Source organism: Gymnoscopelus braueri, assembly GCF_963280865.1.
Source record: "Gymnoscopelus braueri genome assembly, chromosome: 5".
Classification (NCBI taxonomy): Eukaryota; Metazoa; Chordata; class Actinopteri; order Myctophiformes; family Myctophidae; genus Gymnoscopelus; species Gymnoscopelus braueri.
Window position 1 is genome coordinate 1536246 of NC_137606.1, and position 23487 is coordinate 1559732.

A 23487-nucleotide genomic window follows, 5' to 3' on the forward strand; every position below is an offset into this window, starting at 1 on the left:
TGTTGATGCGCTTATTGGTATGGCCTAATGTTGTACTGATTGTTGTGGATAAAAACTGTGCGTTTTCACTTGAAATTCATTCAATTATTTTGGCAAGCGACAGGGTCAAATGATGAAAAATAAATTAGGCTTAATTATGTAAAACAATAATATGCTGTTTCCCAGCTGTGTTCCTGTTGTAATGTTAGAGTTCCATCTACTGGTGGTGTAGTAGTATGTATGTTATATAACATAAACTGGAATTTCCTGGTGATTTTAGCTTGAGCCATATCAACAGATAATAACAGATAATACAGTATATTACCGTAGATAATAACAACAAATTCCAGAACAATTCTTCATTAATATATAAAGCTTTGAATTGTTTTTAACTGTCTTTATATCACATGTTTCTTACAAACAAATCCAGCACCATCTCCACGTCTATACAACAGGAGTGTTAACTGTAACTTCTAGATGGCAGACATAAACAAGACTAGTCTGTATTAAAACCAGTGAAATTTGGATGTCTTCTCAGATAAATTAGCTTAAGAAGTAGTCCTAAACTTAAATAATAAAGTGCTGGCACTTACTTTGGCTCTTGGCATCCAAATGGATAATCTGCCATATGCCATATTATTGTAGCATGCATACTGTATCTCTCAAGCATGAGATGATTTGTAACTCATTCAACAGCCTTTTTTTTAACAACTACATTTTGACTTCAAACTAAAGTGATCATACTTTCTTGACAACAGTGCTAGTTACCGAACAAAGGTGCAAACAAGTAAGTAAGAAAGAAAAGGAAACAAAACACAAGAAAAAACAAATAAAAAAAATGCTCACACAGCACTTTTTTTTTAACCTCATGGTCTTTATCTAGAACAAGTATTTGTAGATTGGCTATTTAAAAAAAGGTTTGAATATGGCTTGGTGGGTAACAAACACATTTTAAGTCATTATTTCCCTGTGGCTTAGGGAGTCTAGAAATGTTTCAGTACATACAGTACAGTACAGTGTAGTGATAATAGATGTGAGAGTGCTGATGTGACATACGTTATGTATGTCACATACCATCGGAAGTCACCATCTTCTGTTGCTGCTCTGCATGCATACACACAAATGCATGTTATGCAAGCATACACCACATCCTCAAATATAAGAAGGGTTGTCATTGCATACTTTTTGCTGCTTCGCAGTTTGCGGCAACGTACATTCTAAACCATAGCCTCCTCATCAATGGTAAGTGTTGATTGGAAGAAATTATTACCAATCTAAGATGGAAAATGATCATTTCTAACTTTCATTAGATGAATGTGCACAGACATTTTACTATTGTCTCTTTCTATGAAATACGCTGATCATGTGAATTTAACCGTACGAAGGACATTGTATCTTAATATTTTCTATGCTCTGTTTGGAAACACATTTTTTTAATTATATAATTATATTACGGGATACTATTAGTTATTTGTGGGCTTGAATATTCATATTTTCTCAAATGGCCATATCCCTCTGGACGGGAACTCTTCAATTTACTTGATTTCTATTCCATGTGTCAAACTCAGCTGTGAGCCATGCTAAAGCTTCTAAGCCTGACCTTCCTGGCCCTGTTGGTGTCAGTGTCAGCCCTCTGCCCTCCACCATGCCAGTGTCTGGACAACCTGACCATCATCCTCTGTCCAGGAAAACAACTCGACAAGATACCAGAGCTGCCAAAAGGCACAGAGAAGCTGTATGCCTCCTACAATGAGATACAGGACCTAGCCTGGACTGGGCTGGAAAATCTGCAGGTGTGAAACATACATTAACCCCTTGTTTTCAACTTGATGTCCCTATTTCGGACATGTCATTGTAGGCTAATATTATTAGACGTTTTAGCTGATCTACAACCTTTTGGCAACGCGTTGTGAGCTTGTAGATTGGCTATTTTTGCTATTTGATGTACAAGTATACAAGACGTATATAGGGTTTAAGTGGTAAAGGTATATTATTACAATATGCATTCATATTATATATTGAAGTACACATTTCACAAGCCCTGGTGCTCTGCTCTTGTTTTTTTCTTATCTCTAGGTACTAGACCTCACCAGAAATCATATAAACTTGTCCCTCTTCTTAAATCCAATTTGGCCCAATATGACCCTACTGTCCGAACTCTTCCTATCTGGGAACAATGTGGGGCCTGTACAACAAGGTGTGTTCCAGAACCTCCCTGTCCTAACCATGTTGGACCTGAGTTCCAACCACATTGAAGATCTACCAGTCGGATTCCTCCACGGACTGGGTAATTTAAAGACACTCACTCTGACTTGGAACCAGATTCGAAAGCTGCAAGTTGGTGCATTTGACGGAGCCCCTGCTCTCATCGACCTGCACCTCAACGGCAACAGTATATCACAAATAGAAGAGGGTGTGTTTGAGAACTTGATTGCATTAGAGAAACTAATTCTGTCCCGGAATAGGCTTGAACAAGTTAGGAGGGGCGGTTTCAGTGGACTGGCTCGTCTCCAACACCTGGATCTGAGTAACAACTTTTTGATGTCTGTCCCAGTTGAGGCGCTTAAAGAAGTCACCAACCTCAGCAGTCTGTGCCTGCAGACTAACAGCATCACAGTACTTGAAAAAGATTCTTTCTCCTCTCTAGCCCAGCTTGTTGATCTAGATATTAGCAACAATAAGCTGACCACAATTACTGAGGACTCATTAAGAGGCCTGGCTTCACTGCAAAAAATAGACTTCAGTTCCAACCTCATACAGTTGGTCTCTTCTGTGGCCTTCAACAACCTGAAGAATCTCAAACTCCTTGATATGTACCACAATGCACTGACGTCACTGCCAGTGGGTGTGTTCCTGAACCTATCCAACCTAACTGAACTGCACCTGGACAGCAACAACATCTCTGTTATTGCAGTTGAGGTTTTTGACTCATTGACCAAGCTCAGGGAGCTCCAACTGTCCAGCAACCACATCCGAGAGCTTCGTCCTGGAATCTTCTCCAAACTAAGATCCCTTCGGACACTCTACCTGGACAATAATGCTGTAATCCAGCTTCCCAAAGGACTCTTCCACAAATTGACACACCTTAGAGAGCTCCTGCTAGCCAATAACTACATCAGGTCGATGCATCATTCCGTCTTCCACAATTTGAGGACTCTGCGTTCTTTGAAGCTATCTCACAACTGTCTCTCCTCTCTTCACTCGGACCAGTTTGACAGTCTCATCAGTTTAAAGGAGCTACACTTGGATGACAACCACATATCAGGGCTCCCATCGAGGCCGTTTGCTCAGCTTCGGAGTCTGAAAACACTGCATCTAAATAATAATGCTCTCTCTGAACTGTCTCCTGAAGACTTTGTGGATTTGGCCCAACTGAGAGAGGTCCATCTAGGCTTCAACCAGCTCAGTCACCTCCCTGCCAACATCTTTCGCTTCCTCTCTCACCTCCGCAGGCTCCAGCTACAGAACAATCACTTGGCTGTTTTACAACCCCAGCTCCTCTCACCACTAACAGAGCTAACAGAACTTAAATTAGAGAGCAATCGGTTGAATAACTTACACCCCAGTGTGTTTCAGGGCCTTAGAAGTCTCCAGGTGTTGTGGCTACAATCCAACCAGCTAAGAGAAGTGGAGAATGGGACTTTAGGTCCATTGGAGAACCTTACTGCCATCTATCTGTCTGAGAATCTCTGGGATTGTAGCTGTGTGTCTATTCTCTATATTAGTTCATGGGTCAGGAAGCACGGAGAAAAGTTAGGGGACCAACCCACCTGCTTCATCTCTTCTTCTGCAGCATCCTCCACTCTTCCATCATCTCTCACCAAGGCCATACCCCTCGCACAGCCATCTCTCTCTCCGCAGTCATTGTCAGAACATTGCATTAGGAGCCTCGCTTTTGTCCTCTCACTGGAATTTCCACTCAAAATGTTGAACTTGCTAACCAGCTTGGCAATAGCTTCCAGGATACTGTGACAGCTAGAACATTTGTTATTTCTTTGCCTTTTGTTTTTCCGTCCTACTTTTTTTTGCATGTATTCTTCCCTTCTGTATCTCTCTAATTTCTGCAGCTATTGGGGTGCCCAAATACTTGTAAATCTCAAATGTATTGACATTAGGGAGTGTCTAGGCTCTAAATGTTAATTACATCAGGTTTGTACTGCAGCTTATGGAGTTATTCTTGTTCACACAGGAACTGATTATCTTCTATGGCCAATTCTAGCTAATAAACCAATATGCATATTTAACTGTTGCTACTTCTGGGCAAATATTATTTGTTAGACATCTAATGGTATGGTGGAACGGTTAATACATTCTTTTAAGCAATTAATCTATGTATTCACTTTTGTTTTTAACCATACTGTATTAGGTTTCTACAATAAAATCGTGACTGTAGCCCTAATGTTTGTACTTGTAGTTATATTTGAGAAGTACCAAGAAACATTCCCAGTTATGTGTTGGCATGGCAATAAATACCTTGAACCTTGATGAGAGTCTGTAATTAAGAAGCCTATATGGGCAAACCATTATTAGCCTCTATTGCAGTAAAGTAGAAATGTATTTTCAGCATATGACCACTAAGTGTTGCTGTTCTCACAGATGGCGGTGTGTATTTAACAACCTGACATGTTCTCAATCTCATGCATCAATGAATTCCAGGAAAGAAAAGAACAAAAGATCAGCAAAACAATTTCAATGGTTATATTCAATGTTTGGCTCAGTCACAATATTGAAATACATCACCAAAAAACATCATTTGATGAAAGGCAGAAATAATATTCTTTTAAAAGTATCATCAAAAGCAGTCAATTTCAGCACAAGGCAACTTGTAAATCAACAGATCTCAACAGTAACTCACAGTTATAGCCACAGTGGTTGTGAAACCACACAAAAAAATGAAGAATTACTTCAAGTTAGATCAGTCACATAAGTAAAAAGGGGTTTCCTTAAGGCTTACAGAAACAGTCCAAACATTCACTCAAAGCTCCAAATGTAGTTAGTCAGTCAGTTAGTGTTAAAGGAAATTAACACCAGCTACTAACCAAATTCTAGTAAACTTTGACTGGTCATTGCAGACTCTACCAGCCACTTGGTGAGGATACCACACTTGATCAGTGATGCTATTTCATGGTAAAAAAAACACATTTTATTAGTAAAATACTGAAAATTGGATGGTGAACATGGTGGACACAAAAAAAGATGTAATTCCAGCCTGCTTACAATTACGCTCCATGAATTTAAACTGAAGGTAGGCCATGGAAGACACTCAAAAAAAAAATTTGAAATCCGCCTCATGGTGGCGCTATACCTATTCCTAAGATCTACCTGCACCTAGTAATCATCAATTCATTATTTCATGTATCCCACCAGTGAAAATCCACACAGCATACAGTCACGTCTTCTATTATAGTTAAGTCTAGACTGCCAGTCTCACTTAACATGAAAACAACACTCGGCAACCACTGGCACTACTTTTACAACAAACCTGTCAATTAACCTTATCAAACATCCACTGATTGGATAGAGCAATGTAAATCAATTTAACCCACACAGTCATGAATAAATACACTTGTGATCCTTCAGGTTTCTTAGGTAGGAGAAACACTTGCCGCATTTATCGCATATGAACTGTTTCTCCCCGGTGTGTATTTGCTGGTGGGCCTTGAGACTGTTGCCCTGGTTGAAGCTGCGTCCACACTGGTCACAGCTGAAGGGTTTTTCTCCTGTGTGAATACGCTGGTGTCGGTTCAAGTTGCCTGTATTGCTGAAACGTTTCCCGCATGTGCCGCAAATGAAGGGTTTCTCTCCTGTGTGGACCACCTTGGAAATGAAAATAAAAAGGTACATCAGACATCAGATCGCAAAGCAAGAGGCTGATGTAATTGGTTTTCTTATAAACCGTAATCCTATGTTCTTTATTTATAAATATCCTAAAGCATAGGACAGATTTGTTTTAGTTACTGTAGGTCCGTTTAGTTAAGTTAGGCTAGGTTAGATTAAGATATTTTAGTTAGTTATATTAGGTAAGAGAAATTAACTGAAATCAAACAATAATAGACAAATAAAGTATCATGTCATCTAATGAAAATAATGAAATCTAAGCACCTGATGTGATTTCAGGCTGCTGTGCTGTGTGAACATGCGACCACAGATGTCACAGGAGAACGGCTTCTCGCCACTGTGGGTTTTCAGGTGGATCTTCAGGTAGCTGGAGGACTTGAAACTCTTTCCACAGAGTCCACAGCTGTGGGGCCGCTCTACTGTGTGGTGCTGCTGGTGCGAGCGCAGGTCGGTGATGGAATTGAGCTGGCGGCCACACAGGATGCAGGTGCAGGGGATGGTCGCCGTGTGTTTTACGAGGTGAGCGCGGAGCGAGTCGACGCAGGCCACGCTCGTGCCGCACACCACACAGGCTCGCGCATTGTCGCCCAGGTGCGATGTCTTCTGGTGCATCTTCAGGGCACTCTTCTGGATGAAACACTTCCCGCAAGTCTCGCACCTGAAGGGACGCTCGCCCGTGTGGATCCTCTGATGACCTTTCAGCGTGTCGGCCTGGTTGAAACTCTTGCCGCACGTTTCACAGCTGAATGGTTTCTCGCCAGTATGTATGCGGAGGTGCCGTTGTAAGTTGCCTTGGATGGTGAAGCTTTTTTCGCAGTACTGGCAGTTGTAGGCCCGCTCGCCTGTGTGTACCTTCTGGTGCATCTTCAGACCGTGGGCGCGGTAGAAGCTCTTGCCACACTGCTCGCAGCGAAATGGCCTGACCTCAGCATGAAGGCGTTGATGGTTCCTAAGCAGCTGTTTCAGTGTAAAGCCCTTCCCGCAAACATCGCAGGTATGGGGCCTCTCACCTAGGCAATAGAAAAATGTAATATCTGTGTGTTAATATATCATGTGCGATTGTGCACACACACACACACACACACACACACACACACACACACACACACACACACACACACACACACACACACACACACACACACACACACACACACACACACACACACACACACACACACACACACACACACACACACACACACACACACACACACACACACACACGTTGGGGGGCAAGAATCATAAGTGCATTATAATGCTCATAGTTGTAATATGTTATAATAATTTGTAATGTATTACAATCACTGTTATAATGCATTATAGTCACTGTTATAATTATTAATTAGCAGTAAATCTTTGACCAACACAAACGCAATTTTCACTTTAAGGTGTTGATATTCATTTATGAAAAGTATTCAATTGTCTAGTCTGTGTTTAGTGACGTACATTACAATTCTCAGGTGGACAAGTGCTTCACAGCCTTGTACAAGAGTGTTAGAACAATGAACTTACATGCCAGCAAAAGGCTAAATGGATGTTGCATTCTGAACCCCAACCAGCGGATACACTGATATTCAGAGTGCATTGACGTCATTGGGGGCAGTGGTGGAAAGAAACTAAGTACATGTACTCAAGTACTGTATTTAAGTAAAACATTTTGGTATTTGTACTTTACTTGAGTATTTCCAATTTCCAATACTTTGACTCCACTACATCTCAGAGGCAAATATTGTACTTTTACTCCACTACAATAATTTGAAAACTTTAGTTACTAGTCCAGATATAAATTATTACATTATAAAACATACATTAACCACTTAAGCCCTATTTTATACCTAGGCTATTTGAAAATAGCTGATCTACAAGCTCACAACGCGTCGCGTCACGACGCGTTGTAAGCTTGTGGATCTGCTATTTTCAAACATTTCAGTACTTTTACTTTTGGTACTTTAAGTACATTTTGATACCAATACCTTTGTACTTTTACGCAATTAAATGTTTAACACCAGACTTTTACTTGTAACAGAGTACTACATTGCAGAATTGATACTTTTACTTAACCCATTAAGACCTGGAACGCATCTGTGTTACTTTAGCTTTCTTTGGCTATTCAAAAATAGCAGATATACAAGCTCATAGCGCGGCACCGAGTGCCGCGCTACGAGCTTGTAGATCTGCTATTTTTGAAAAACCGAGGAAAAATAATTTGGGTTTTTCTTTCAAAAAATTGTTAGGATTTAGAGGACATTTCTAGAATCTTCTCAGGTCTTAATGGGTTAAGTAAAACATTTAACACATTGGGTGCCAAAACCGTATATATACGGTTTTGCGCATACTAACATTGAGTGCCAAAACCGTATATATACGGTTTTTGAAAAAAAAAAAAAAAGAAATTACTTTTTTTTTTTTTTTTTTCCTTCACAGCAACAGGAAATATCACTCCTACAAGATTTAGACTCCAATCCACCTCCTGGTTAACTTATGACTTCAAAAACCTGTATCTCGGCTCCTGTGCACTTTTTTTTTTTACAATGTTAATTTAACTATTTTCAACTGGCTGCAACTATGGAATGGATTTCCGAATGTTTTAATTTTTTTCCCCCCGATTGTACGAGACCTGTATGTGTGTAATGAGGGGATCACCGTGAGGACGGTGATCACTGAAAATATTTTGTGACTACTTGAAAAAGGTTCAAAATGTTTAAAAAGTCCTGGCACTCAAAGTATAATATTTTAATAAACCTCTGGCACCCAATGTGTTAAGTACTTTTTCCACCACTGATTGGGGGTAAACAATTCAACTGAGCTATACACACTTTCCCCTCTCACCTGTATGCAGCAACATGTGTGCATTCAGACTGCGCTGGAAGGTGAAGCCCCTTCCACACTGCGAACAGTGGAAAGGCTTCTCGGCGTTCGCTCCGTGCACGGCCTGATGGGCTTTGAGCTGGATGAGCTTGGTAAAGGTTTTTCTGCAGTGCTTACAGCTCAGAGACTGCTGGCCACGACGGGCCTTGGGCTTTACTATCCGTCTGGGTGGTCGGGCTGGGTATCCAGGGTCACGGTCATCCTCGGGATCCAGCTGAATGAAGGTTACGTGCCGTTATCATAAGGCTATATGCTAAGCATTATACTGTTATCATGTCTTATTAATGTCATCAGGGTTCATACAGGACATTTTGCAGTGTTGTGGGTGTGTCTGATTAGATTATGAAGGATTGTTCAAAAAAAAGAAGCAATAAATAAAGTCAACCTGGTAGTCTGGATCATTGTCATCGTCTTGTCCCAGGTCATCAGCGTACTGGCCAGACTCTGGAGAAGCCTGGTCAGGGAAGGCCTCTAACCCTTCTTCTTTTATTATCATTGTCCGGATACTGTCCTGAGAGACAGCAAATTATAGGGTTACACTTAAAAGATCCAAGAGAAAGAATTAAAAAACATGTTGTCTTTTGGGGAACAACTGTTAACATAATTTGTTGGAGGAAGCTGACATATTTGTCCATCTCTTTGAACAAGACAGCTTTCTAGTCTGTTGAGTGTGCCCTTCAGCAAAGCTCTTACTTCAACAGCCCAGTTGCATTCTTACCATATTCTTACCGTATTGTCTCGCTTTCTCAACAGCTACAAGCTAACAGTAAACAGTAGGACCAATTATAAAATTAGCTTAAAATAGGTCATTAGTAATGATCATCACCTGGCTGGGACTGATATTTTACTGGAACTATTTCCCCTCACCTTGTATAAACAAGATATGAAATGTTATTGTCACATCACAGGTTTACAGGTGTAAAGAAGTAGGTGAAACAATTTGTTGCGCAAGGCGCAAGCTCCATCATTTTTTACGTTTTCAGAAAGGGAGAAGAAGCCAGTATTGAGGCTACTTTAATATATGTATATATTTATATGCATATAAACGTAGCCTGAAAAACCTGAAGAATTTTCGATTTACCTCATAAGCTCTGCCCTTCCAGAGATGAACTATGGGGGACCTCTTCACTGCTTCACTGCTTGCTAGGACTGAAAAAAAGGATCCAAAATAGTCAAAATTTGTGTAAGTGTGTTATGAGCAGAATTCAAACCTGTGACCTGGTCCCCAGAAGACCTGACCAAATAACAGTTAGCAAGAACAACCTCAACACATTGTAGACAATGCTAAATTACCTCAACAGCCAAATACTTCAAATTACAAGTCTCAAAGAAGGAATGTAAGAATAAGACAATCTTCACCTCTCCTCTTCCTCCCAGAGCGTTGAGTGGTCTGGAGGACAGCCTCTCCCTGCACTCCCTCACAGGTGCTCCCATTGGCTGGGACCCTGTGGCTCTGCTTGTGGCCCACACCTCCCTCTATCTCCTCCGGTGCTTCACTACTGCGCTCCAGCAGCAGTCCGAGCTCCATCTCGGCCGCTTCCAGTCTCAACTTCAGGTCATCGTTCTCCGAGACTCCCTGAGTCACCTACGCATAAAGATTCGGAGTGTTAACCACACGGACCAGAGCGTCCCTATTCTGGGATGAACATTCGCAGAAAATAGCAGATCTACAAGCTCACAACGCAAGGCTATTTTCGGCAAAGAGACTTGGTGTAGAGGGAAAGCAGTGGGGGTCGAGTATAGCCCCCCTGGGGACTCTGGTCAACGAATATAGGGTTTAAAACATTTAAACTTTAAGTGGTTCATTTAACTCTGAAGGGTATACAAGTGTTACGGGTCCATTTGGTTACATTCGTATAATCTCAAGGGTTAAATTAACAATCAGGATGTATACAATGACAACAAAATAAACAATTATGCTACATATACATACGTAAAATTTACTCTTTACTTTTACAAGAACACATTTTGTTTTAATTCACTTTATTTGCACAAATTAAAGTAATTAAATAGTTTTTAACTCACAAATAATTTATATCAGAAAGAATAGTAATCACTGGCAATGAGATGGAAAAAACTAAACAAAACATTTCGTCATTCCTTTTGCTTTAGATGGACTACTAAGTCTTTCTGGTGAGTTTCTGAACATGTCTTTTAGATCACTGTTTCCCAAACAGTGGGTTGGGACTTGGGAACCATTTGTGGGTCGGGGAGTCGCGGACCGATTTTTGTGGGTCGCGAGTTAATATCCCCTTTTTTCGTTTCCTATATTAAAAAAATATATATCTTATTTCGAAAGATTTGTAAAGGTTTAAAGGTAGGGTAAGTGATTTACTTTTGTTAAAATAAGTGTTAAATAGCTCTATATTCTGATAGTACTCATTGTTATAGAGTTTGTTCAGTAAAATGAGTCTCCCATGTCTCTCCAGCTCTTTATTAAACAGATAATGCATTTTCAGTGCTCTCTCCTGATTGGCTTAAATGTTGTCACCTACCTGAAAATGTACTATATTCTGTTTACTAAAGAGCTGGAGAGACCCCTGTGACAGAGCAAACGCTCTGTAGCAATGATTACTATCAGGATATAGTACTTTAACCGTTAAAAAAAAAAATATATATATATATATATATATATATATATATATATATATATATATATATATATATATATATATCACTTACCCTACCTTTAAACAAAAAACTTCACAACTTTTCAATTAAAAACAATTCCAATATTTTCCAAAAGTATTTCATAAATAAAATCTGAAAATCTAATAATTTCCATAAAAACATTTTAAAAAAACGTTTAAGAAGTAGTGAAAATAGCAGATCTACAAGCTCACAAGCAAAGATTTTGATCTGCTATTTTCACTAGTTTGGGTCCCGGGCAAATGTCTAATTTCTCTATTGGGTCTCGAGTTAAAAAGTTTGGGAACCACTGTTTTAGACCTTTTTATGTTAATATATTGTATTAAAATGTTTTCTCAAAATAGTAAGTGCTGGTGAACATACTTCTAGTCTGAGGAGAGAAGAGCTGTTGTGGAACAGTTCACAGATCTTCTCAACAGCATCTCTTACCAGAGATGTCATGTAGACACCTAGCTGAATCACCTGTTGGGAATAACAAGACGTTTACACTCAGAGTTAGAACTACACAATATGATAACACAATAAGTTAAATAACTGGATAATAAAAGACAATTTAAGACAATTTAACTTTGCATTTTTGAGTTGGAACTGCAAAGTTTGGGAACTTTGACTAATTAAATTCATTATTTGGAGTAAATATGAGCCTATTTTGGATTCAGATAAAACAAAATTCTGTATTTGAGTAAGAAATGCAGTCAAAACACTGTGTTGAACATGACATCTGTTGGACTGAATGATGATGCATGCATGGGCTGAACGATGATATACATACAGTGAGCGTGATGATTTATTACCTATGCTATGAACAAAGACAACTTGTGCATAAGCACAACCGCCTGTGTCTTAGCAAAAAGTAAAAGCTGCATGGCCATCACCATATAATTAAATTTTTCCAGTGGTGGAAAGTAACTAAGTACATTTACTCAAGTACTGTACTTAAGTACAATTTTGAGGTATTTTTTACTTTACTGGAGTATTTCCAATTTTGAGTCGTTTTACTTCTACTCCACTATGTCTCAGAGGATAATATTGTACTTTTACTCCACTACAATTATATGAAAACTATAGTTACTTTGTAGATTTTGATTATTACAAAACATACATTAACCACTTCAGACCTATATACACATTCGATTTCGGCCATTTGAAAATAGCAAATCTACAACTATTTTCAAAAGATTTTATACATTTGAAAACCTGTGAAATGGGCCAGTCTGCCTAATGAGTACTTTCTACTTTTGGTAATTTAAGTACATTTTGAAACCAATACTTTTGTACTTTTACTCAAATACATTTTAAATTCTGGACTTTTACTTGTAACAGAGTATTTCTATATTGCAGTATTGATACTTTTACTTAAGTACTTTTTCCACCACTGCATTTTTATGTGTATTATGTGAACAATCAATAAACCACAATCAATGTGTATTATGTGAACAAAACAATCAATCAATCAATCAAATGTCACGGTAACGTGAAAGCGTGTAGGCTATAGATGTCCATAGACATACAACAAATAGAAAGGCCTAGGCCTATTGCGCGTTTCAAAATGGCGTAGGCTACAAAAATGGTCTGGTCTTGATCAACGTTGGTTGGACCTTGATCAACCAAAGTAGCAGCTAATGTTTTATCCAGCATAAACGCCGGGTTGCTGTCACAACGGTTGTTTAGCTGCGATAGTAGTCATACTATAATATTGATAGCTTGCTAGCTATTCTAGTTCTATGATCAGCTAGTAGTCTAGACGCCAAACAAGGGAGGGAGGGAGCCCGGTAGCCAGAAAACTCGCCCCAAAACACAGTCACCCCCATTTTTGTTCGCGGACCGCTCGCCATCAGCGGTTCTTGTACTCTTGTATTCGTTTTACTGAGGTTAAAGTTAGGAATACATTTGTGGTTAGGCATAGTTTTACTAAGGTTAAGGTTAGGAATAAGGCTAGGTTTTAGGCATAGTTTTCCTGAGGTTACGTTTATAGGAATACCTGCGGTGGCGACCGTTCCGAGGATTTGGCCCCAGGGTGAGCTAGCTGCAACTCTTAGATCCTATTTTTAATATCTGGAATCTAGAGTTGCAATACCAACCCTTGACAGCCCACACATCCAAACAGAAAAGTCCTATCTGATTGTATTAAACGACACTAAACTCAACAACATTGCAGCTGTACAGAAAGCTTGAATTATCCTCTTTCTGTCTGCAAATGTTTTGTTTAATAAAATATAATTATAATAATAATACAATCAGATAATAATAATCAGATAGGACTTTCCTGTTGGGATGCATGGGCTGTGCCAGGCTGTCAAGGGTTGGTATTGCACCTCTAGATTCCAGATGAAAAAAAAATAGGATCTAAGAGTTGCTTGTGGCTGGGGGCGAGCGCGTTTTGGGACGAGCGTTCTTGTATTCGGGAGCCCCTGTACCACCACACACTCACAACATGGGGCACGAGTCGCAGCAGTAGAGGATCGAGTGTGCAAGCCCAGAGCTACAATAAGTCAAAATGACAACAAAGGGAGGGACAAACACATTAATGGATAATAGCCACTTCAACAGACCTTGTCGTTGGGGGCTTCGCATGTGTTTTCAGTCGTAGATGATCGATCATCAGGACATGTTGCATCGGAGCCACCGATAACTTTCGTCATTTCTGTCACAGTGACACTGACCATCATGTCCAATATGGAGCCTACTTGTTCTTCCAATGCCGACATCCTGCAAACCCTACTATTCAGCTGAACATGGAATATTCATTAGATCAACTATCAACGATTTATTTTATTACTAGAATAACGACGATCAGACCAGGCAAAACAACTCCTCCAACCCCTTTACGTGACTTTACGTCACAGATTTATTTTAATTGTATTTCCGGTTCACAAAATACACCTTTCAAAATAAAGGCTTTCATGGCAATTGGCCAATCTTCGGTCCCCCGAGTGCCAACTTTGGTGGAAAAGTAATTTTTTTTTTTTTTTTTACATTTGTTTTACTTAAGTAAAAGTACAAATACTGCAATGTAGAAAGCACAGAAAGTACAGTTTGATACAAATACAATGCTAAGAGGATTGAACCCAAGAAAGCACTATGGCTTGGGAATGTTTTGTAAAATCTGTAAAAAACTAACTAACTTAAGTTTTCAAATAATTGTTGTGGAGTAAAAGTGTAGTATTTGCCTCTGAGATGTAGTGGAGTGGAAGTAAAAGTACTGACAATTTAAAATACTCATGTAAACGTAAAAGAAATCCTCAATTGTACTTAAGTAAATGTACTTAGTTACTTTCCACCACTGCCACTGGTGCCAATCAATCTATTTTTGGACAATTCATTTGATCCAACATGCTTGTAGATGGGGCCATGGTCAATATGACCAGAAACACAAAAACATAGGCCTAGATGTAAATGTATAGGCCTATTAGTGGACTCCTAATGTACCACAGTGTCTATGCCTACGTGCTACACATTTTTAAATGATAGTCTTTCAGCATTAATTAATCAAAGTTTTTCCACAGCCATGTCTTGCCACGGGCACCTTTGTATTGAGACATTTGGTGACCTCTGAATACCATGTCTAATGCATTATAAGCATACTCATAATGCATATAATCTGCTTATGACACTGTATAATTATAATAACTCATAAATACTCAAATGCTTTATAACAATAATCATATTTGACTAGCAATCAATCACACCAACATGATTTACTTTTTATTAATTGATTGCCTAGTAGGGTAGGTAAAAGCCCATGCACCAAATGTTATTTCAACATAATTTCCTAGCTTCCACACTACAATTCATGACCTCATCTCATCAAGGTATTTTATTCCACCAAAGCAATATTGAGGTAATCGTTATCCTGCAAATGTTGTAAACAAAACAATGTAATGTCATTAATAGACGTCTTCACTTATTTTGGTATATCATTAGGAAGGGCTTAATACAAAAAAGAGTGTTTTTGATGTGATAGTGATTCAGGCATTTTGGCCATTTTGTTTTATTTAGTTAATTAATTGTTTATAGCAGTAACTGAGTATATAAATTAAGACATACTGGTAGAACTGGGTGGCTAGATAGTGGGCATTTCACTTCTTGGGGCATTTTAACATCTACTCTGGCTTTTCTGTACCCCAGGCAGTTTTTTAGTTGCTTGATTTTATATTAACAGCATCTATTTACATGTTATAATAATGTATCATATTAAAAACATGACTTTTTGCCTCCTGATCTGGACTTCAGAGGTTTTAAATATTCAGACATTAAATAGTATAATCCTTTTTCTGAGTGTGTGTGTGTGAGTGTCCCAAGTTAAGTATCTTGAGAACCGCCCGACAGATCGACTTAAAACTTAATTCAAAGCCTTCCCACACACACTGCAGATGTGAGACTTCTCCTGAGTATGAACATTCTTGTGAGTGACCAGAGTGGACTTCTGGGTGAAGGCCCTTAAAAGGTTTTTCGCCTGTGTGGATCCTCTTGTGTTCGTTAAGACTGTGTCTGGTTGTGAGTCCCAATTCCACAAGTCAGGCAGGTGAATGGCTTAACATTGGCATGAACAAACTTGTGGGTCATGAGTGCCCTGTTGTTGCTGAAAGTCTTCCCACAGACTTCACAGCTGAATGTCCTAGCTTCTGAATGTGCAAGGAGGCCTTCATTGCGTCTTTTGGGGAATGGTTTGTCTTCTGCATTAAAGCATTGGTGCCGTTTCAGTGCACCACTAAGTCGAAATGTCAAGCCGCACTTTTCACATTTGAAATTCCTATGTCTGTGAATGGTTTTTCTGGAGCCTTTTCAGTGTCTGCCTTGATCCCTTCCTCATCAGCTTTTAGTGTATCTCAGTCAACTGTTATGTTGTCTCTCTCAGCGTCCTCCCATCTAGGCATACCACTGCTATCGTGTGCTGTTTCAGAGAGGTCCTTGCTGATGTTAAAAGTGTTGCCGTTATCTATTGATGAGAGGTCGGTATTTGCCCCCTCTACCTTTTCAATCTCTACCGAGTCTACTGGCAGAGTTTCCACCCCATCCTCCCATTCTCCATCGAAGCTCTCCCCAGGTTCACTTTTTTCACCTGTAAAATAAAATATATGGAAGGTAAAATAAAAGGTATAGAAGGGAACCATTTTATTTAGAATTAAACATCCGACATGTTTATTAATCTCTTGACCTATAATTTAACATGCTGGTGACTGGCAAATGCCTCTAACAAGGCAGGAGGTTGTGTTAAAGGCTCCGAAAGCATTTTTTTTAACACAACCCAGTGCAATGAGTGCTGTCCGAGTTGGCGAGCCATGGAGGACGTAATAGGTTAGTAGCCAAAACGAGTGCTCCCTCTGCATGTCATACCAATCACAGCAATGAGGGCAGGGGTTTGAGCTCAACTAGCTTGGAAACCACCTACACGTAGGGGTAATGATGATGTTACATCATTACCCCTACGTTTCTGACCATAACTGTGGTGTATATGTTACAGGGAAATTGGCATTCCAGGGAAATTGAAAAAGGAGCGCTCGTTTTCATCCCCCCCAGGCAATTCTGTAGAACCAACACTAGAAGGCAATGCAAGCCACACTAGACTAGAGCCCCCCTTTTAACTCTATGCCCCCACCACACACACACACGCGCATGCACACACACGCGCCATGCTTTCAATTTGGTTTATTGAAAGAATGACTGTTAAGATAATTTTATTGTGTTCAGGCTTTTAACATTTGTTTTAGTTTATCCACGACAGACGACACACACGCACGCGTGGATAGTAACCCATGAAAATATCTATTCTCCCCCTATCGGTTTACAACTCGGACGGCGCTGATTCGACTAGCAGACCATCGGCCGGTCGGCGCGGGCACTCGCGCCTGGAGGCGCTCAGGCGCGCCTTCTCGGCCTCAAGCTCTGCTGAGTCGGCGCGCCTCCGTCATGGACAATAACTATTATCACGTGTGAACACATGTTCAGCATTCCCCTAGCGTAGCTTCCTCCTCCTTCTCCTCCTCGCGAGGAGGAGTGCCTCACGTAAAAAACCCTGTCTCGTAAAGCCCTGCCTCGCGCCGAAGCCTCGCGCCTAAAACGAGCGTTCCTTTTTCAATTTCCCTGGAATGCCAATTTCCCTGTGACATAAACACTGCTAGACAAACACATAGCTGAGGCAGGATTTGACACAACATGGGCCCAAAAAGCTTGAATACCATGGCTACAAAACCGGTGTTGTGTCACATTTTGTATCCCCATCAGAGTCATCTGTGTGCAAGTATATAAAATATCAGGTTACTTGAATTAATTGACTCTACTGCTTCTTCCTCCAAGTTGTCTTTCAGCTCTGCTATGATGGCATGTGGTGGTATCAACCTAAGAGAGTTTAAATGAATTACATAACTTTTAATTGCGTGGTAAATCAAAAGGAGCAACATAGCATGTAATTGAGTACTGCATCTTCAACAATCGGCACACACTTGTGTGGACAGTGGACAGTGTAAGCTAAACATAACATATTCTCAACATAAAGCCTGTGGAGCAAGCCCTGTGCTCCTCCAGGTCCTCTATAGGATGCCACTTGGATCAAAACACTGTTGTTGTGTTTTACTAAGTTCTGTCCCCATGAGTTACTGATGCTATGATAGACAAGCAGCCCTGGTTTTGATAGTGCACGTGTGGTTTTACAATGGTGAAAGCAGGTAAAATCAAGGAATTGCCATTTAAAGTACTCAACCAAATCTCACCAGCAAGGCTGGGAATATATGCACATACTGTATATAATTTATTTTACACTATCTGTACCTGTACATACAGTACATTTTACAATATGCAACACCAACACATGTGCACTTTGGGATGAGGTGACAGACAGATGCAGACAGAGTATTATGCATACATAGTGACTTACACAATACTGCATCTCAGAAACACATGTACTGTACATATACACTATACAGTAGTAATGCAAATGGCCACAAGGAGGCGGAGCCATACAGGAAAATGTTCACACATCCAGAATTCATTTCCAGATTGATTAACTCCTGTCAATTTAATAGAAAATGTCTCAGAAAATCTCAACAGTCCCAAACTATCGCAAAAGCAAATTGATTCAAATTTTCTTCAAGATCTTTTTTGAAAATAGCCAATCAATGTTTAAAGGGCGAAGGGCTCGCTTCTTTTGGACATCATAGACCCGGTTGCTTGTTTCTCTCGCAAAACCTGGCAACACTGGTTACTTAGCCTACTTAAATAACGTCTAAAAGCCTAGTTTTTAAATACTCACCGCCTGGTTTGCAAGCTTTCGTTTTTCCTCCAGGTTTTCCTTCAAGGTATCGCATTCGCGTTATAAAGTTGAACAACACTCCACAAACAGACAGTACTACAGTTTTTCTCTCACCACCAGTGTCTGCACAACTCAGCCAAGATCTTTACAAGATGTCTCACTGCACGCCGTCTGAGTGAGCAGAGCGCTCAAACAACCTGCACATCTCATCAGCGAATACAGACCGCATGGACGCTGTCTGGGATTTAAATATCTCTTTTAGAGCAGACATGGTATTTTCTTTTGACCCAAATAAACAACACCACTATTTCATACCTTATGGTCAGTGTTGCCATATTCTGTGAGAGGAATAAGCAACCAGGTCTAGGAAAACAAGCCCAAAAGAAGCAACGTACTATAGGCCACATGAGCACTTTAAACCTATATGCATCGGCTATTTGAAGATAGACAATCTACAAGCTCACACAAAAACTCTTGAAATAAAATGTGGAATATTTCCAAACATTCTAACAACACAAATGCTCACTGGGCACAAAACATGTATGAAAATATTTGAGAACCATGGTTTAAATAATGATGAAAACATTTGGAAGCAAGCCTAAATAAGCAGGTAGTGGTACACGTTAGAAACAACTTCAAGCCCCAAAAACCGCAACCACAAATTTTTACAAGTAACTTTACAGAGAAATAAGCCCAAAGTCGCTTATAATAAGCCGACATGGCAACACTGCTTATGACGGCAAAAGTAGGCATCCATGAGTCTTTTATTTTTCCTCTTCAAATGAAGTGCTCCCAAACGATGCAACGATTTTCAAAACAATGAAAATGTATTTCTTCAAATAAATACGTCTACGAGAGCTGTATTCTACAGCTAGTCCTTGACATGAAAATGTTTGAGAACCACTGGTTTAAACATTAGGAAATAAGCATCTACATTTTAGAAACAAGCCCAAACAAGCAACCACCAATAATTTCAAGCAATTTTACAGAAAAAGAAGCCCAAAGTGGCTTATAATAAACAGACATGGCAACACTGCTGCCAACAATAACAGTTCAAATCATAGAGTGGGGTTCAAATGCATTCATCATTCGTTGCATAATTCGTTCCTTACTACAACTACAACAGAACGTAACACGGGGTATGTGATTGCCATCTGCTGGTGAAATAGATGTGTTGCAGTCAAATGAGGGGGGAGCGTACTCAAGTTCCCTCAACCCTATGTTCCCTCAGCCCCATGTTCCCTCAGCCCTATGTTCCCTCAGCCCTATGTTCCCTCAGCCCTATGTTCCCTCATCCCAAAACAGACCCTATGTTCCCTCAGCCCTATATTCCCTCATCCCAAAATAGACCCTATGTTCCCTCAGCCCTATGTTCCCTCAACCCTATGTTCCTTCAGCCTTATGTTCCATCAGCCCTATGTAATATTCTAATGTTTTGTCTTGTCTGTCTGTCTGTCTGTCTGTCTGTCTGTTTGTTATAAGATATTTCTAGCAAGATATATTTAAAAATCCATGTATTTTTGCCAAGAGGGGGCATGGCAATGGGCATGGCATGTCACAAAAATTACATTTATGATAAGGATGGATTTATGCATAACTTTGTGTGAGTTTGTCATAGGCTAAGGAAGAACGGATTCCTTAGCCTATGACAAACTCACACAAAGTTATGCATAAATCCATCCTCCTCTTTTTGAGATGTCATAAATGTACTTTTTGTGACATGCCATGCCCATTGCCTATATACACGTCAGCATCACGATCAGTATCACGGTCAGCATCACGGTTAGTATCATGGTCATGGTCAGTATCATGTCAGTATCATGTCAGCATCATGGTCAGCATTATGGTCAGAATTATGGTCAGAATCATGGTCAGTATCATGTCAGTATCATGACAGTATCATGGTCAGTATCATGTCAGTATCATGTCAGCATCATGGTCAGTATCATGTCAGTATCATGTCAGCATCACGATCAGTATCACGGTCAGCATCATGGTCATGGTCAGTATCATGTCAGCATCATGGTCAGAATCAAGGTCAGTATCATGGTCAGTATCATGGTCAGCATGATGGTCAGCATCATGGTCAGCATCATGGTCAGCATGATGGTCAGCATCATGGTCAGAATCATGGTCAGTATCATGGTCAGCATGATGGTCAGCATCATGGTCAGTATCATGGTCAGTATCACGGTCAGTATCATGTCAGCATCATGGTCAGTATCATGGTCAGCATCATGGTCAGTATCATGGTCAGTATCATGTCAGCATCATGGTCAGTATCATGTCAGCATCATGGTCAGTATCATGGTCAGTATCATGTCAGCATCATGGTCAGTATCATGGTCAGTATCATGTCAGCATCATGGTCAGTATCATGTCAGCATCATGGTCAGTATCATGGTCAGTATCATGGTCAGTATCATGTCAGCATCATGGTCAGTATCATGTCAGCATCATGGTCAGTATCATGGTCAGTATCATGTCAGCATCATGGTCAGCATCATGGTCAGTATCATGGTCAGTATCATGTCAGCATCATGGTCAGTATCATGTCAGTATCATGGTCAGCATCATGGTCAGTATCATGGTCAGCATCATGGTCAGCATCATGGTCAGCATCATGGTCAGTATCATGTCAGCATCATGGTCAGTATCATGTCAGTATCATGGTCAGCATCATGGTCAGTATCATGGTCAGTATCATGGTCAGCATCATGGTCAGCATCATGGTCAGTATCATGGTCAGTATCATGTCAGCATCATGGTCAGTATCATGGTCAGTATCATGTCAGCATCATGGTCAGCATCATGGTCAGTATCATGGTCAGTATCATGTCAGCATCATGGTCAGTATCATGGTCAGTATCATGTCAGCATCATGGTCAGCATCATGGTCAGTATCATGGTCAGTATCATGTCAGCATCATGGTCAGCATCATGGTCAGTATCATGTCAGTATCATGGTCAGTATCATGTCAGCATCATGGTCAGCATCATGGTCAGTATCATGTCAGCATCATGGTCAGCATCATGGTCAGTATCATGTCAGTATCATGGTCAGTATCATGTCAGCATCATGGTCAGTATCATGTCAGCATCATGGTCAGTATCATGTCAGCATCATGGTCAGTATCATGGTCAGTATCATGGTCAGTATCATGTCAGCATCATGGTCAGCATCATGGTCAGTCATCATGTCAGTATTATGTCAATATCAGGAGTGGTTATTTGCTTCAGTCATCAAAACGATTTCTATAAGTTTGTAGTTGGATAAAATAAAATAATTTACCCATAATTTTCCTATGACCTATCTACTGTGTTAAAAAGTTTCTGGGGGAGGACCCCCCGCCGGCAATCGGACACTGCATTCATGATTTGAGGCATTTTGTTCAAAAAATTTGGTTTGCTAAATTAGACCTGCTGGTCAGGAAGAGCGAGATCCCAAACCGACCCCGACGCTGCCATGACGCCGTCGCGGCTCAACCGACGCCGTCGCGACTCAACCGACGCCGTCGCGACCCAACCGACGCCGTCACGGCTCACCCGACGCCGTCGCGACCCAACCGACGCCGTCGCGGCCTGCACCGACGCAACCGACACCGTCGCGGCCTGAACCGACACCGTCGCGGCCTGCACCGACGCAACCGACGCTGCCATGATGCAGTCGGTACCCGCCGAACCCCCATACCGACTATTATGTTACGTCCATAAATTAAGCTTGGGTCATTGGTCAATAAACCTGGTGGGTCGGGCTGAAAATAACTGATCTATAAACTCACAACTCATCGCATCCTCATTCATTTCATTGGTCAAATGCAACAGACAGACAGACAGACAGACAGACAGACAGACAGACAGACAGACAGACAGACAGACAGACAGACAGACATACCCAGGCCGTGGGAGCGTAACGATGCACTTTCTTAATTATAATGTAATAATACAATTTATAATAATCCTACACTTCGCAGATATAAATTATTATATTATGAACCATACACTAACCACTTCAGACCTATTATATACATACGCTATTTGAAAATAGCAGATCTACCAGCTCACATACTGTTACTAACTGTTGTTGTGAGCTTACATTTGGGCTGTCATTACTGGACAGTGGATTATTTCTGGGGGGGGGGGGGGGGCAGCTGTAGGCAAGCGGTACATTGCTGGGGATAGATATTTAGATAGATTTAAAGATAGATAGTACTTTTTCCACCACTGATGCGTACACTACTTCATGTGAGATGTGACAAGAAGTGGGTTAATTAACGAGAAAACATCTGACGAACCTGAGCATGTGAGCGTCTCTGAGTAGGCCTACGTGATTACGTCAATCAACGTGCCCGCAACAGTGAGCTGTGACAGAACATCAACAATAATGTAATAATAATAATAATAATAATAATAATAATAATAATAATAGTAATAACAATAGCGTAATAGTAGTTGTAGTAATATTAATAATATGTGTAATAATAATAATAATAATAATAATAATAATAATATTTTTTTTATTATTCTGAATACAACATGTATGGACTGAACCAGAATGGTAATAACAATAGCGTAATAGTAGTTGTAGTAATATTAATAATATGTGTAATAATAATAATAATAATAATAATAATAATAATATTTTTTTTATTATTCTGAATACAACATTTATGGACTGAACCAGAATGGTAATAACAAAAGACGTTGTGGTCTTGGTCTGATTGACTATAGGAGAGAGATGCTTTCAAAAACAGCAGATCTATTCATTCATTCATCATTTGTGGAGGAAAGTCTGTCTGTATGTCTGTGCGCACACGCTGCACAGACAGACACGCGCACGCACACACACACACACACACACACACACACACACACACACACACACACACACACACAGACAG

The 23487-nt window shown here is 40.2% G+C and overlaps 2 protein-coding genes across 2 annotated transcripts; one reads left to right on the forward strand and one right to left on the reverse strand.

Moving 5' to 3' along the window:
* Positions 1-1145: 1145 nt before the first annotated feature.
* LOC308085057 (uncharacterized protein) lies at positions 1146-4369 on the forward strand. Its single transcript, XM_080428084.1, has 3 exons — positions 1146-1221; positions 1548-1772; positions 2056-4369. Exons 2-3 carry the CDS (start codon positions 1557-1559, stop codon positions 3949-3951), a joined length of 2112 nt encoding a protein of 703 aa, XP_080284210.1. The 5' UTR covers positions 1146-1221; positions 1548-1556; the 3' UTR covers positions 3952-4369.
* A 297-nt stretch (positions 4370-4666) lies between these two features.
* On the reverse strand, positions 4667-14165 carry LOC308085021 (uncharacterized protein). Its single transcript, XM_080428037.1, has 8 exons — positions 13890-14165; positions 11701-11799; positions 10048-10273; positions 9770-9837; positions 9074-9199; positions 8650-8902; positions 6082-6827; positions 4667-5796 (listed from the first exon to the last, which is right to left on the reverse strand). Exons 1-8 carry the CDS (start codon positions 14043-14045, stop codon positions 5530-5532), a joined length of 1941 nt encoding a protein of 646 aa, XP_080284163.1. The 5' UTR covers positions 14046-14165; the 3' UTR covers positions 4667-5529.
* Between the last annotated feature and the right edge of the window lie 9322 nt (positions 14166-23487).

Coding starts and splice junctions, on each gene's coding strand:
- LOC308085057 (XM_080428084.1), top strand. CDS start 1,557: ATGCTAAAGCTTCTAAGCCTGACCTTCCTGGCCCTGTTGGTGTCAGTG. Junction 1,773..2,055: donor CTGGGCTGGAAAATCTGCAG/GTGTGAAACATA, acceptor TCTTATCTCTAG/GTACTAGACCTCACCAGAAA.
- LOC308085021 (XM_080428037.1), bottom strand. CDS start 14,045: ATGTCGGCATTGGAAGAACAAGTAGGCTCCATATTGGACATGATGGTC. Junction 11,800..13,889: donor GCGAAGCCCCCAACGACAAG/GTCTGTTGAAGT, acceptor TATTCCCAACAG/GTGATTCAGCTAGGTGTCTA. Junction 6,828..8,649: donor ACACATGTTGCTGCATACAG/GTGAGAGGGGAA, acceptor TCTATTGCCTAG/GTGAGAGGCCCCATACCTGC.